A 14,829-nucleotide genomic window follows, 5' to 3' on the forward strand; every position below is an offset into this window, starting at 1 on the left:
GATTTTGGATCATTTCGCAAAAATAAAATTAGATATCAAAGTCTACTGATTTGGCTCATTTGCAACAGTTTTTCACACGTAAAATATTATAGTAAAATTCGTAACTAATATAGCCACCACTCACCTCCCATGTTGGGCCCGGTCACTACCCACAGTCTATGATCATCCATGATGCAATCATTGCTAACAAATGTCCCCAATCCTACGCTGGAGATGACCGGGTGAGTAGCCCCGCCCACTTTAAACACTGGCTCCTCCCTCAACTCTGGTCTGCAATATGCCTATACGTACGTATAAGAGGCGTATGTTGTTTTTTTACAAAGTGCTAAAATGGAGGCTGTAAACGACAAAGAAGTAGTATATAACTTTGAGGTACCATTAACTTGAGCCTACATAAAACAAAACGTGCATTCTGTAGCTCCTAGGTAGCTCTGTAAAAGATAACAAATAAACAAACCAACCGACTACTATAACCCGCTGGCAGTCGCAGCCTCGGGTTAACAACTTATTATGAAGGTTTCTGACAATGCAAAATCCATCAAAAGCAACAGTTTTGGTTTGTAGTTTCATGTACTGAAATAAAATTTTAAAAAGGAATTAGTAGAGTCTAATAGACCTCAAGTGTGTAGACTAGTGTACAGAGCCAAGGGTACTACCTGTATGGTACATGTGGTCCCACTGTGTGCATTTATACACTGTAGTGGTTCACTCTAATGGTTTGCATGTGTATACCTACAAACCAAAACTGCGGCTTTTGATGGCTTGAAGAGCACATAAATTCCCTCTATGTGCTCTAGGTATAAATATTGGGGGTCATTGTGAGTAGCTGTAGCTGTCTCTTACCCTCTCCATAGCCAGCGCTCCTAGGGAAGTGGACACATCGAGGTGTGCTAGGACCAGTGCAGTACTCTTGATACTCTCTGCTTCTCCCATCACCTGCTCAGAACACCATCCGTGATTAGTATACCAGTACACACACACACAGTCTGCAAGCATACAACATGTACCCTCAGGCACACCATCAGTGTGAGCTAGAACATACATTATACGTACGTTCTCACAAAGGCCCTTGAAAAGCTCGCTCTGAGCAGTGGAGTAGGAATGTTCAAGCCGTTGCAGTTCTGCATTAAGTTTCTGTAGCTGTAAATTGCTGGCAAAGGGCAAAGGAATTGGTTACCTAGTGACCCGGCCAGTACCGCTCACCTGAATCGTACTTTGGACTGTGTACCGTCTATTCTATAATTGTTTAAAATAAACTTACGTAAAAAGAAACAAAATGTTTCAAACCTGATTAGCTCCGGACATTTTTCCATCTTGGAGGATTGAGATTTGGTGACTTCTAAGACTCTGATGTAGCCTTTATGAGATACGATGGTCATCTTAGGGAGGCCGGGGTGGGACGAGTGGAGGGAGGCAATAAAGAGTGTTAGCTGTTCTTCGTTATTCTGTATGTCCTGTCGAAGTGCGTCCACCTTTTTAGAATATCCTGAGTACATAAATCAATTATTACCACATAAAATCACAAAAAAGTTAACACAAAACAGACGGTGCATAATTATAGGCGAAATTAATGTAGTGGATTGCTTTCAATTTAACGTAGTTGGTTGGTATAATTATATGTACCTGTGGTTATGTAGTCTCCATGGGTAACATCACACAGAGCATTGTCTAGTTCTTGGACGAGGCTGGACAGGTCAACAAAGCCTGTATGAGATCACACAGTGAACTATCAATAGCATGAAGCACATTCATCTGATTCAGTGTGTGTCTTTGTGTAGATCTATATGCGTACCTTCCATATCCAATACAGGGCAGTTTGGCAAGTGTTCTTCGATGTAAGCCATGATGTCTGCAGCCAAAGCAAGAGTTGTCTTAATGGCTAGCAGGTCTGAGATATTAGCAGAGCTAGTAGCAACCTGGATATAAGTATCATTGTCAGTATATAGGTCCTCAATTTTTGTTGTTGCTTACTTTTTGTAAAATTCTCTCTAGATCCTGGCACTTCTTGAGCATACCAACAATCATTTCACAATGAAACACTTCATTTCTGAACACTTCTACTGCATCCAACCTCCTACAATGGTCAATAAAAAAATCTATGGAAAATGGTCAATAAAATACCAGAATCTAGTTACAGAGTTGTAGGTAGAAAATACAGTAAAAGTATTAGTGTGTGTGTATACGTAGTCTTCAAACCTCCAATATCTCGACAATTCCAAAAATTGTCATTTTTAATTTCACTCACTTATTGATGTCTGGGATGCTAGTCAAAGGTGACCTGGTGTATAGGAGGAGACAGTCGTGAGCACATGTACATGTCATGGGAAGGGCTTACGATAGTCTTGCTTTGAGTAGCCTCCCCCCGGCCGCCGTCACTGTTCCATCCATACAACCCAACAGAGTGGTCTTCTTCGTGTTACTGTACAGCGGCCTGTGTGGACAGATATAAGACTCAGCATGCAGAAATGCCATCACTAGTTGTACATGTATTTAGCATATTAATTTTGTCAATTTGATATATTTGAGTATGCATGACAGCTTACGTGACCAGCTCAAGTGCCCTGCGTGTGTTGGGGTCAATGGCCATGTGCTGATGGTGTGAGTAGCGGGCGATGGGGGAGAGGAATGGGACCACACTTCTCTGTGTGTGCATCACAAACCTCAGCAGCGCAATAGCAGCACTCGTCTGAAATTAACACAAGTATTCAAATAATACTAACAAAATACACACTACCTCCAGGGTGGAAAATTTCTCTTGACTGATGTATTTTGAAACATCTCTGAAATGACAAGGTAAAAAACAAACACATCAGACATTTGTTCGTAGAATTGTTGATAAGAGAACCAAACCAGCTAACGTAACGTACAGACTGTGAAGGCCGGGGTCTAAGAGCTGTGGCTGGTACCAGGATTGTGGTATGGTAGTCAAATGACTCTCTCTCAGTGCAGAGCATTTCACCAGCTCTTCCAGACAAGGTGAGGAAGATGGACCAACACTTGTACCAGCTTCAACAGCCATGATCACATCTTCAGGGAGCAATATCTATACCAAAAAACAGTTAATTTACATACGAAGGCTAAAATAAATTTTTGATAGCTATAATTACATCTCACGCAAACCTCAGAGGGACAAATTCTCTCAATGTCCTCTTCAATGTTCTGGCCTTCAGTGGAAGTCACTGAAAACTCGGCAGTGGAAATGTCCACCCAGGCTAGGCCTACCGTGTTGCTAGGTCCTGGGTTGATACAGAGGAGATAGTTGGCATGGTTGCTCAGAGGCTCTACAAGAGTGCCAGGGGTGACCAACTTGACCACACTGCGACCAAGAAGATACACTTTCTCTCCTTTGTTAGTTCTGCAGATGAATTTGGATTACCAAAACTATAGTTACAGAGCCGTCTAGTACTCATGTAGATTAAAATAGATCATCTTTGCCGATAACTTTATGAGTTTTCTGGAAGCTTAGAAAGAGTCGAGGCCTTTCAGATTATGTAATGAAATGGGGAAATGGGTCTGTTTTGATAGCTGACTTTGAGTGCTCATAATTGAGTTTGTGTAGTATCTCACTTTGGTGCAGGATTTTGATCACAGATGGCCAACTGGAACCCAGCCTCCACCAGTAGTCTCTGCCACTCGCTGAGAGCCTTGGTTGGGAAGCCTGCCATGAATGTATTGTTCTTCCTGGTCAGTCGGAGAGGGGTCTTGGATGTCACTTCACCTGTAATACATACATTCTCTTCTTATATAAACCAACATAGTCACCAGTGCAGTGCAACTACAGTGTGCTCAGTACAATAAGGGGGCGTGGCGCTACTTGCAAAGCAACAACGAATAATACATAATTACACTCGACCTAGTAGTACAGTATGGGGTGCACTCACTTGCATCGTCTCCATACAGCTCATAGAAATCACCAACTTGGAACAGCAGTATGTAGTTCGGATGCTGACTCTTTATTTGCTCAAACTGGGCCATGAGATTTGACCTTCTGTTGGCAATAGAAGGCTGCCGTGATGCTGCAGTGCTCATTAAGACATCATGGCGGCTCCAGGGTGATGGAAACTGAATAGATCTCACACTGGAAACGCTTCTAAACACTTTGAAAGCTCTACTAAGTACAGAGAAGTGAAGGTACTTCATGAAAGCCATACTTGATGCCATGTGGTTTGACGCATGCGCAGTAGGTCCACATGCCACATGGAGGAGGTAATGCCAAAGGTGGGCGTGGTAATTTCACCACACTACATGCTGATTCATGACAACGCAGCATTTATATTATCTTGAAGAGCCTCAAAGAAGTAAAAGTTTAAGTCCAGCGCTTCAGTACAGGCGTGCCTCACACCCCAGAACCAACAGCCACAGTAACGGACTCGTACAATGGCCGGCAGAGATGAAATTCTGATAAATTTTCAGGTATATTGGGGAAATTGACTATAAATAATGCTACAATAGATATGGTAGTAATGTTAGTGTGTGTGAATATCTGTCTTATGTTTGGTCCTAGGCCATGACTGGACTGGAGGACTTGGCCATGTGTATCGACATATTGGAACAGAAAGAATGGGATCTCACCGTAAGTCACGTATGGGAAAACCCCTTATAATTATTGCATTGTGAATGTGAAAATTAATAGTTTCGGTTCCATACACTCACTGTGTTAATTCCATTCTCATTCCGTGTACATAGTCTGCTGTCAACAGTATGATGTCACAGCCCCAGTTCCCTAGTCAACCGCCAGCATCATCCTCACCAAGGTAATGCGATAGTCATTCTATAATTGCATAGTAACTTCTTTGAAATAAGGCCCTCTTCTAATTATCCACCACCTGGACCCTCCCCTACCCTTATAGTATTAGCGTCGTATAAACTATTCTTGTTTTGCATACACTAGCCTCGAAAACGTAATTATTAATGCGGCGCCTTATTTAGAAGGAGCACGGTAAATATACAGTGGGGGGGGGGGGATACCCTGTCATTGTAGTTAACTACCTCAGTGTGCTGTTATGCAGGTCTCTAGGGTTCATAGACCTCACTACCCAGACATCGTCTCAAGTGATAGTACCTGATAGAACTCACCCGTACATTGACAGCTATGCCAGTGTTGACAGCTATGCCAGTGTTGACTCAGCAGTGAGTGGAGCTCTGATTGAACTGACTGTATATTATGGAACGCGGGCTATCAGGTTATTCCTATCGTCTTCAAGCACTGTGGCACAGGTGATGATTGGATACTGTGTTGTACTCTGAAGTAGCCAGGGATGTGCCCACACTGGTCGGTGGTGGTGGTTGGTACTAACCATCTCTAGACACAAAATAACCACCTCTTATAGGCTAGTTCACTACATACATTTATAACAAGCTGTGTGGAATTGAGGATTGAAAATTACCGGGTACATCACTCGCTGTATTAGGAGTTGTTTTCCTTCTATTAGATGTAGTTATTTAGAAATTTCTGCTTTTGGGGTGTCTTCCTTTTGGTAATAGGGTTCTGTAAAAGCAAAAGATTTGATACGTCCAGATACTTGGCACACTTAAGAAATTGGTTTCCTTTTGGCAATAAGATAGTGGTTGATCTGGTGTCTGTTTAGAGTGGTGAAGGAGGGCGGGGGGTAGTCTTGTTCTTGTGCCTATGTGTGGACTGTATGCTCTGTGATTCAAGCAGCTCCAGCAATAATGATGACGTGTGTGTGTGTGTGTGTGTCACTGTTTTGTAGATAAAGGAGCAGTTGGAATGGAAGAGTGGCGTGCAACCTTATAGACAGATACTGAAGGGATGGCCACGAACACAACCAACTAATAATCAGGTCAGAAAACTGCAGCTTTGAGTTAAGATTATAATGTATACAATAGCTCTTAGAGAGCTGCTTAAATAACTTCATTATATTGTTGGCCTTAGTTCCATATACGAAAGTAGACAACTTTCAGATGATTGTGTGTATTAGTCACTATCAGGCATTAGCTTTCAGTGAAGTCCATAACATTGACGATTTAAACTAGTGTACTATTGTAAACACACACACAGGACACTCTGGAGTTGCTGGGACTGACAGTGGGGACCTCGTACACACTCACACTGGAGCACCTCCCTCACAACCTCCCCGCACCACCCTTCCATGAGCACATCACCACTCGGGCCGGCTCGCTAGCCGAGACTATAGCACACGTGTCTACCTCGTTACAGGAGACGAGGACAGGGGCATCCTCGCTAATGGTGGGCAATCAACTGACTGATCGGATCATAATAGACCCCCCACAATCGGGGAACACAGTGAGTGTGTTGACAAAATTGTGCTTTTTGTGCAGTTATTGAGATGTTAAAATAGCTGAACTTTGACAAGATTGTTTGAAAATTGTCCTCTTTTATGTCCAGCTCAGTTATCGCATGCTCTGAGATTGTTACCCTCCTCTCTTCTGTAGAGTCCAGTGGTGTCCATTCCCAGTAGCTCCTCTCATTACAGTGATGCACATGAACCACTCAGCAGTGAGGATGAGGAGGAGGTAGTCACATGTACAGTTAACTAGTTCTGAATGAGGATTCTATTTGTTAGCTAGTGTGTAGTGGATGAGGAAGTATGTAGTTACAAGTTATAACAGTAAACTGAATAGAATGCACTCTTAATTGTTGTTATAATTATTGTACTTAAGTAATTACTCCTCCCACACCACACACACACACCCACACACACACACCCCCCCACACACACACACACACCTACCACACCCCACACACACAGCCTGTTCTGGAGAGCCTTGATGATGGTCTATTCGATGACATGACTGATAACGGTGCTAGCAGTGCCATGAGGGAGCCTCTCATACCACAGGGATGTCTGGAACCCTACGAAGCACTCCAATTCTTCACTCACGCCTTTGAGGCTCGCTACGGGCCCATGCATCCTCTGTTCCTGATAGGGTCTCTATCTGAGGCCGTGGGAGAGGCCACCTCTGGCAGTGCCCTCAGTGGAACTGTGAGTACTGTGTGTAGGATTAGACCATATTTATATCCCACTCTCTCCCTTCTACACTCTCCCTATACAGACTAGAAATTGTAGAAATTGTAACTAATTTGGTAATGATCACCTATTTAAAAAGTGCGTACATAGACACTTTGTCATAATGACATCATGTGTTCTTTACCCCCCACACACACACCATACCCCCTGCAGAGGAAGCCCATGTTCATCTACCTCCATCACGACGCTAGTATTCTCTCCAACATCTTCTGTAGTCAGCTCCTGTGCAGTGAGTCTGTAGTCAACTACCTCACCTCCAACTACGTGTGCTGGGCCTGGGACCTCACCCTGCTTCAGAGCAAGATCAAGTGAGGGGGTTATTAGTGTTGGGGTCAGTAGGGGCCTTGGGGGGGGGGCTCACCCTGCTACAGAGCAAGATCAAGTGAGGGGGGTTATTAGTGTGGGGGGCAGTAGGGGCCTGGGGGGGCTCACCCTGCTTCAGAGCAAGATCAAGTGAGGGGGTTATTAGTGTGGGGGTCAGTAGGGGGCCTTGGGGGGGGGCTCACCCTGCTTCAGAGCAAGATCAAGTGAGGGGGTTATTAGTGTGGGGGTCAGTAGGGGGCCTTGGGGGGGGGCTCACCCTGCTTCAGAGCAAGATCAAGTGAGGGGGGTTATTAGTGTGGGGGGTCAGTAGGGGGCCTTGGGGGGGGGCTCACCCTGCTACAGAGCAAGATCAAGTGAGGGGGGGTTATTAGTGTGGGGGGTCAGTAGGGGGCCTTGGGGGGGGCTCACCCTGCTATAGAGCAAGATCAAGTGAGAGGGTGTGGAGGGGGGGTCAGTAGGGGGCCTTGGGTTGTGCTTTAATACCAGTTTAGAGCTGAGGGCCTTAGTATAGTCTTATTGTACAAATCTTTCTATTGTTGTAGATTTGTAAATGTATCTAGACTAAAAGCTTTGTCCTGTTTCTGTGTCTCCCTGTACATGTACAGTGTATGTCTTGTTTGGACTACAGGAGGTGACACTCTAAGCTAGTTAATCTCCTTATAATCTCCCCAGACTGCTTCAGATGGTGGAGGAGTGTTTTGGTAAGGTGGCCAAGAGCAGTGTGGATGAGATACGTGCAGACCACCTCCCAGCCATGCTCATAGTGTACAAGGTCAAGGGCATCACTGACATCAAGAATATTATCCAAGGTGTGTGGAGTTTCTAGTCTCGCTCTTTTTTAGTACCGATTTACTAGCGGGTAAAAACCTTTGCGAATGAGCCAAATCAGCAGACTTTGCGATTGTGATGTCACACAAGTAATAATAATTATAGATATTTGCGATTTTATTCTTGTGAAGTATTCAAAAATCACAAAGTAGTAAATGTTTGATGCTCGCTCGCTAGTCATACGGTAGGTATCTGCACTTTTATAAATAGCACAATCAAGAAGGAAATGGCTGAATTGTGATAATCTTGCTGGTAATTTTCCGACATACATTTTAGACAACATAGTTAACGCCATGACTTTACAATGTGGTGGAATTATTGGAATGGTACATGTAAACTTTGTTTGCGATATTGGGTATCACAACTGAACCCTTACACTGCTCTGTTGGCTCATTCCTCAGGACAGCTGATTATTATTTGACCCCCCCCCCCACACACACACACCACACACACACATCACCCCCACACCACACCCTCCACACACAGGTGAGACCAATATAGACTCTCTGATGACCTCTCTCATGTCGGCTGTGGATGATCACAATCGCCATATAGAGATGGAGGCTATGGAGGAGGTAGGTCCATGCTGGTTTTTAACCCTACATGCCTGCTAATTCCATGCTTGTTCTTAACCCTCACATTTCTGTATAATTAACTCACAATGGTTGTTGTATTTGCATACAATCACTGTAGCAGCATGGCTATCATACAACTTCTTTTTATGAGCGTTTATGAAATTGGTAATACTCTGACTACAGGTACTGGTCCATACCGTGAAATTGGAGCATTGTAATTTTAATTTTATTTGGTGTTTGTGTGTCTACCATTATTCTGTGTTGACTCCAATTCCACCGTTATTTTATTCTGTTCTCTGGTCCACAGAGGGAAAGAGTGCAGAGAGACTATATGATAGCTGAGCAGAACAGAGCTTATCAAGAGTCACTCATTGCAGACAAACAAAAGGTACGGATACAGAAACACTGTCGTCTAGTGCTTTCATGTTTTATGTACACATACTTTACCTGAATGCAAGGAAATCGGGAAATCGTTAGCTTTGAACATTAATCTCCCCTATAGTCATGTCAACTGAGCAGGATGTCACACTGGCTTACAATAGCTAATAATATATAGTGTGAACTGGAGGTTCTGTAATGTGCACTGTCTGAAGCTTTAGAATTACCGGTACTGCTATTTCATTCACTCAGAGTGCAAGAGTTTGGAGTATATATAATATATATCACTGTGTGTTGTGTTAGACTTATGTGGTTGCTGATTCACCATCGTTGCCCCCCCCCTTGATTATTACCCCCTCTGATGATTACCCCCCATGATGATTACCCCCCTCTAGGCTCGTGAGCGTGAGGAGGTGGAGTTGGCCAAGGTGGAGCAAGAGAGACTGGAGGAGAAGGAGAGGACTGACAAAGAGGTGATTGTTTGTCTCATATCTGTGATTATAGAGCCTTTATTTGTGACTGTGGAATTCCCCCTTTATTGAATCATGTACTTTGTACAATTATTTCTCAACCTTTTTAGCAAATATTGGCAGTATTGAACACATTGCTAAACACTACAAAGGCCCTGCCAATCGTACTGATTGTAGAATTGTACTATAACATCAAATATTTACTAATACACATAAACAAGTTGCAATTTACCACCCTCCAACCCCCCCCCCCCACCACTAGGAGGCACGAGAGGCCATGGAAGTGTGTGTACCAGATGAACCACCACCTGACACCAAGGAGAGCGTCTGTACACTGAGGTTACGCTATCCTGATGGATCTCAGATCACACGGAGATTCCTGGCCACACACCAACTCCAGGTTGCTAATCTAATTTAGAGGTCAACCACTTACGGCTTTATGATAATAAAAATGATAATAAGCCGGCTCCTTTAACCTGATGGTTTAGATAGTGCATTCCATATTGTACGTGTGTGTGGGCTTTGCATACATGTACGTGCAGTGTTGGTCTGTAGCTTAAAATCCCAATAATTAGGCAATGTGTGTCCATAATGATTGTCTAGATTCAGTTATCTAGATTCTGTTCAACTGGGCGTGTTATTATTATGACTGGTGTGTGTGCGTGTGTGTGCAGGACTTGCTGAATCTACTGGGTTCCCAAGGTTACCTCATGTCTGACCACAAACTAATCACCAGTTTTCCTCGCAGAGATGTGAGTTAACCCCTCTAATTATGAATATTAATTATGTTATGTGATGTACATAGTGCGAATTGTACCCTGTAAAGTACCTACATGCTGTACTGGCTCCAAATTGTGTATTTCAATTAAGTCACTTCTTTCAGTAAATACTGGGACTGTATTTAGTGTTGGCTCAAAGATAATATTATGACCTGTCAACACAGATCTCATTGTACAAAGATGCTAATATTATTGTGTTGACATTGTGTTCAATGAAAGTCTTTATAACATGTGTAGCTATAAATAGGACATTCCTTAGACTAGTGACTGCACGAACTGTCATGACAATGAGATCAATGAGGTAGACAAGGACAGCTGTAGAATGCACCGGCCTTCTCCTTATTCTTGTGTGTTTTGGACCACCTATTGACATTTATGGTGGAGTATTAATGTCAAGTGTGTACATGTATGGGTTAGGGTGTGTGGCATATATAGCAGTGGCGTTGGATGTTTTGGTGGTCCCATGTGTGGTATTTAAAGTGCATACCTAAGTGATTAAATTCCTGTAATAATGTGCTTATAAAATTCAAATTAACATGTTAATGTCCCCGTGTGCAGATTTCTGAAATGAACCCAACCGAGTCTCTGGAACAATGTCGACTCTGCCCTCAAGAAAATCTGTTTATAGAGGAGAAATAGTTTCCACATAGCTTAGGCTCAATCAGCACCCACAGAACTTAATCTATACTTCACCAAATTAACTGTTACCATGTTTTGTGATTATCATAATTATACATCTTATTACCTCCATGAGGTAAAAATGTATGTGCTCAATATTGGTTTCTTTATAATTATAATATAAGCTTCTTTTATAGTTAAAAACAACTTACAATGAAAGCTTAATTAATTGACAGATGAACAAAAAAGAAATAAAAAATGAGAAACAATAATTAATGTAGGTTACTAATAGGAAGCGTGTGAATAAGAGTCTTGTAGGTAGCGTAGAAAATGTTCGATTGCAATGTATGACCTCAAGTCCCCAGCAGCTCTGAGCTGTGAGTTCATGTTAAAATAGTCTCTGATTCGATGAAAGGGGACTCCCAACTTGTATATGAGGTTGTAATTCGTCACCACTCTCTGTGCGTGATCACTTTCCAGTAAACCTGCAAAGGGAAAACAATAGGTTCACAATAATAACAAAGTTCAACTATAGCGGATATGTGACTCTGACGTGTTAACCTAGGCAATGTAAACACACACACTTCCTTCCTATGAATACACTCTACTGCATGTGACACGTACAGTCATCAGGTAATACCATAGCTACCGTATAGTGGGTAAATTTTCATTGGTGCAAATTTTCGTATGAACTACCTATTTAATTTCGTATTTTAAATATTCGTACAGCTCAGGGAATCTATTGCGGTAGAATAAAATCTCTTTTTGTATGATGCTCTTCAATACGAAATATACAAATATTTCCACCATACTAAAATAACCCGCTATACGGTATATAATCTGATCATGTGACAACTCTTATAACCTCACCTTCACTGTCTGTACATGACCTGAGGGCATTGCACATTTTCTCGACTCCATTTTCTCTCTCCTCCGTTGATAGTGGCCACGGTGCTTGGGCACTAATTCTGTCTACAGGAGCTGTTTTTGTTTGAGGGGACGTTGAATTGTCATTAAGATTTCCAGCAGTTTCAGGGATGAGAGGTAATTTGGGTGTGGTTTTCTTGTAACTGTTACACAGGGGGTGGGTCATGAGTGAGCGTGATACTTTCGGTTTTGCTTTTAGTGGCTTTTCAAGGGGTGATGAATGACGGAATAAGTTTGTTCGATCAGTGAGCAATGATAAGCTGCATCCAAGATCATAATCGGTCAGACTATTAGAACTGTCACTTTCAATGCTTCCGAGAGGAGTTAGTGTGTTATGAAGGCTGTCTACATCCAAGTTGTTTGTGTATGTCTTGTTTAGAATCTGCTCCATTGTAGTACACAACTTATCGTACAGGACGTGATCTTTTCCCATTGAGCATGGAATCAGTTCACAAAGTTTTGATAAATCATTTTCCGACATCTTGATGCCATGACTCTTGAAAGTGTTCAGAACCAGTTCCTTGCTCAGTACACCAAAGTGTGAGTGATCAGCTCGATTGCACGATTGTCGTACATCCTCCACAACTGTCAGCTTGTTGACCATCGGCTTGAACAACACTGCGACCAGCTCCTTCGCTCTGAGTCTCGCCACTGATAGCTCAACGTGGTCCTCTGTCGAGAGTTGGGTAGCTGGTGTTTGTACAACAATGCTCGGAAGAACGCATTCGGATTTGCCGATTGTTTTTTGAGCCGTATTGGCAACTTTTAGAGGTGAAGGCTCTTCTATAGCCTCGACAGCACCTTCCTCCAGTATAGGCAGTATATCCAAGCTTCGAGCACGCTTTGATCTGGGTCTACCCACTCCTTCTCTTTGTCTGTCCATTGCAACATGCCCTTGGGCTTCTTTCAACTGTCTACGAGCTTGGATAGTGCCGCTTATCGAAGAGTCTTTAGATCTGGCCTTGCCTTGGGTTATTGAAAGAGTCTTGTCTTGGTTTGCTGTCAGTGCAGTGTGGATCAGCTTCCCGGCAACTACGCGGACATTAAACTCGGGCTGCAAGTCAGTGCCAAATGGTGCCTTTGACGCCATCAGAACAGTTTAATAGAGAGTTAGAGAGATACTGGCTACACAAATAAGAGACTCTAGCTAGCTTTGTATAGGACAGAGAATGTGCAGCTTCTTGTTAATTTGCTGTATTTATCCCGTTGTGCAAGAAAGGGGGTGGGGCTCATCACACTATGATAATTATAGCTAGGAAGTAGGAAGTAAATCTATGAATATTTAATACCTTTTATGGGCAGTGTTAACGATTGTGGTCAAACAAATAACATCCTGCACATTAGTGCCATAAATTAGTACTTACACAAACATAAATAGTGACAAAAAAGGAAATTGATTTAAAAAAAGTGTTCAACTATTAATTTACTAGTTCGCCATTTGCATTGAATCTGGGCAGTACAGGTAGAATAGGGTTCCTGTTGAAGCTTGGTTGGGGGACGAAATAGCCAAACGATTGTGAGAGTGCTTGCTGCAGAGTAGAGACATAGACACATTAAAGTTAGAGTGGACAACAATAAGATTAATTCAATCCATTTGGTGAAATAAACATGTTGTGATGTCCTACAGTCTGATATTTGTAGACATGCTTCTAGCATGGAGTCAACACAGCAACCATGACGATGATATAATGGGGCTAGCATGGAGTCAACATAGCAACCATGACGATGATATAATGGAATACACAATATGCAGAACAAGAATGCATGAGCTGTAGAATGACTATATAGTTTGTGGTATTGAGCATAATTATGACACTAGTAGATACTGTGAGGTCCCACAAATTATGGCCACACACCTGGTGGCTAGAATGACTACATAAATAGTTGTGTGTAATGTGGTACGTGCATGTATTGAGCATAATTATGACACTTAGTTACAGTGAGATATTGAGCATAATCATGACACTAGGTAATACTGTGCGTCCCACAAAATTAATTATGGCCACATCACTTGCATGGCTACAATGACTAGTTTTTGTGGAATGGGGCAAATGAGTATACTGACACTACACTACGTACTATTTAACTATGGTATAGGTATGTGAGTGTCACATGCACCTGCATGGCTGCCTTCTGTTGTTGGTGGAGTACTGACATCTCACTAGGGGTGATGGGGACAGGGGAGGGTGTGGCCTTGTGTACGGGTGATCTACCCACTGGCCTATGGGCAGTCATGTGATGACCAGGGGACAACCTGATACACGTAGAAAGAGAGAGAGAAATGTGAAGAACTTGGTTGGAAAATACGTCCTTTTTGAAATTAAATTATCATTCTCTACATGGCTACCAATAACACACACAACACACGCACGCACACACACAACACACACACACACACACACACACACACACACACACACACACACACACCCACCCGCACGCACGCACACACACACACACACACGCACACCCACACACACACACACACACACACACACACACACACGCACGCACGCACGCACACACACACACACACACGCACACCCACCCACACACACACACACACACGCACTCTACCTAGCACTAGCACTTGGCTCATCAGAATGCAGTCGTTGTAGTCTGTTTTTCGTCTGTTGCAACCCCTGCAAGATGCTGCGTCTGTTCTGTACATCTGAAACAGAGAGACAAAAACCATTTCGCTATTACAATTATCTACTATATAATTAGCTAGTATATAGTGTGTTTACCTCCACCAGTAGAGGTCCCTTGGGAGGGATGTTGGAAGGACATTGCTAGAATAGCCAATAATTATGGTGTTTGGTACAGGGTCGTTTTAGTAGCATGCTACTAAAACTACCCTTGTACCAAACACCATAATTCTACGACGACGAGCCCCTCCCACCACTTATCAAATTCG

General features: G+C 42.9%; 4 protein-coding genes across 4 annotated transcripts in view; 1 reads left to right on the plus strand and 3 right to left on the minus strand.

Annotated features, from left to right (window-relative positions):
- LOC135334936 (DNA mismatch repair protein MutS-like) overlaps positions 1–4,161 on the minus strand; it is a 6,358-nt gene extending 2,197 nt beyond the window's left edge. Inside the window, exons 1-16 of the mRNA XM_064530302.1 lie at positions 3,882–4,161; positions 3,568–3,718; positions 3,121–3,355; positions 2,868–3,043; positions 2,735–2,780; positions 2,544–2,686; positions 2,336–2,431; positions 2,246–2,278; positions 1,972–2,074; positions 1,793–1,916; positions 1,624–1,704; positions 1,288–1,486; positions 1,204–1,236; positions 1,054–1,150; positions 844–936; positions 125–281 (exon numbers count right to left, since the gene is read on the minus strand). Of these exons, the coding sequence (XP_064386372.1) occupies positions 125–281; positions 844–936; positions 1,054–1,150; positions 1,204–1,236; positions 1,288–1,486; positions 1,624–1,704; positions 1,793–1,916; positions 1,972–2,074; positions 2,246–2,278; positions 2,336–2,431; positions 2,544–2,686; positions 2,735–2,780; positions 2,868–3,043; positions 3,121–3,355; positions 3,568–3,718; positions 3,882–4,161 (2,047 nt within the window). The remainder of the gene's footprint in view (positions 1–124; positions 282–843; positions 937–1,053; positions 1,151–1,203; positions 1,237–1,287; positions 1,487–1,623; positions 1,705–1,792; positions 1,917–1,971; positions 2,075–2,245; positions 2,279–2,335; positions 2,432–2,543; positions 2,687–2,734; positions 2,781–2,867; positions 3,044–3,120; positions 3,356–3,567; positions 3,719–3,881) is intronic.
- Positions 4,162–4,246: 85 nt separating this feature from the next.
- Positions 4,247–11,132, plus strand: LOC135335259 (FAS-associated factor 1-like). The gene is made up of 16 exons (XM_064530690.1): positions 4,247–4,413; positions 4,505–4,573; positions 4,687–4,754; positions 5,010–5,217; positions 5,715–5,804; positions 6,023–6,268; positions 6,418–6,498; positions 6,735–6,968; positions 7,167–7,321; positions 8,010–8,146; positions 8,652–8,740; positions 9,048–9,128; positions 9,514–9,591; positions 9,851–9,988; positions 10,263–10,340; positions 10,926–11,132. Exons 1-16 carry the CDS (start codon positions 4,378–4,380, stop codon positions 11,004–11,006), a joined length of 1,869 nt encoding a protein of 622 aa, XP_064386760.1. The 5' UTR covers positions 4,247–4,377; the 3' UTR covers positions 11,007–11,132.
- An 11-nt stretch (positions 11,133–11,143) lies between these two features.
- On the minus strand, positions 11,144–13,130 carry LOC135335261 (uncharacterized). The gene is made up of 2 exons (XM_064530692.1): positions 11,856–13,130; positions 11,144–11,470 (listed from the first exon to the last, which is right to left on the minus strand). Exons 1-2 carry the CDS (start codon positions 13,000–13,002, stop codon positions 11,271–11,273), a joined length of 1,347 nt encoding a protein of 448 aa, XP_064386762.1. The 5' UTR covers positions 13,003–13,130; the 3' UTR covers positions 11,144–11,270.
- Positions 13,131–13,213: 83 nt separating this feature from the next.
- On the minus strand, positions 13,214–14,777 carry LOC135335263 (SOSS complex subunit C-like). The gene is made up of 4 exons (XM_064530696.1): positions 14,660–14,777; positions 14,490–14,583; positions 14,031–14,166; positions 13,214–13,441 (listed from the first exon to the last, which is right to left on the minus strand). The coding sequence occupies exons 1-4, from the start codon at positions 14,700–14,702 to the stop codon at positions 13,331–13,333; spliced, it is 384 nt and encodes a 127-aa protein (XP_064386766.1). The 5' UTR covers positions 14,703–14,777; the 3' UTR covers positions 13,214–13,330.
- Positions 14,778–14,829: the final 52 nt, after the last annotated feature.

Source organism: Halichondria panicea, chromosome 4 (assembly GCF_963675165.1).
Source record: "Halichondria panicea chromosome 4, odHalPani1.1, whole genome shotgun sequence".
NCBI lineage: Eukaryota > Metazoa > Porifera > Demospongiae > Suberitida > Halichondriidae > Halichondria > Halichondria panicea.

Bases quoted from the DNA above. Each gene is read 5' to 3' on its own strand.
- LOC135335261 (XM_064530692.1), bottom strand. From the start codon at position 13,002: ATGGCGTCAAAGGCACCATTTGGCACTGACTTGCAGCCCGAGTTTAAT. The intron at 11,471-11,855 runs GTGAGGTTATAA...TTCCCTTTGCAG, and splicing joins GTCATGTACAGACAGTGAAG to GTTTACTGGAAAGTGATCAC.
- LOC135335263 (XM_064530696.1), bottom strand. From the start codon at position 14,702: ATGTCCTTCCAACATCCCTCCCAAGGGACCTCTACTGGTGGAG. The intron at 14,167-14,489 runs GTAGAGTGCGTG...TACGTGTATCAG, and splicing joins GAGCCAAGTGCTAGTGCTAG to GTTGTCCCCTGGTCATCACA. The intron at 13,442-14,030 runs GTGCATGTGACA...TCTACTCTGCAG, and splicing joins AACAGAAGGCAGCCATGCAG to CAAGCACTCTCACAATCGTT.
- LOC135335259 (XM_064530690.1), top strand. From the start codon at position 4,378: ATGGCCGGCAGAGATGAAATTCTGATAAATTTTCAG. The intron at 8,741-9,047 runs GTAGGTCCATGC...TCTGGTCCACAG, and splicing joins AGATGGAGGCTATGGAGGAG to AGGGAAAGAGTGCAGAGAGA. The intron at 9,129-9,513 runs GTACGGATACAG...ACCCCCCTCTAG, and splicing joins TCATTGCAGACAAACAAAAG to GCTCGTGAGCGTGAGGAGGT.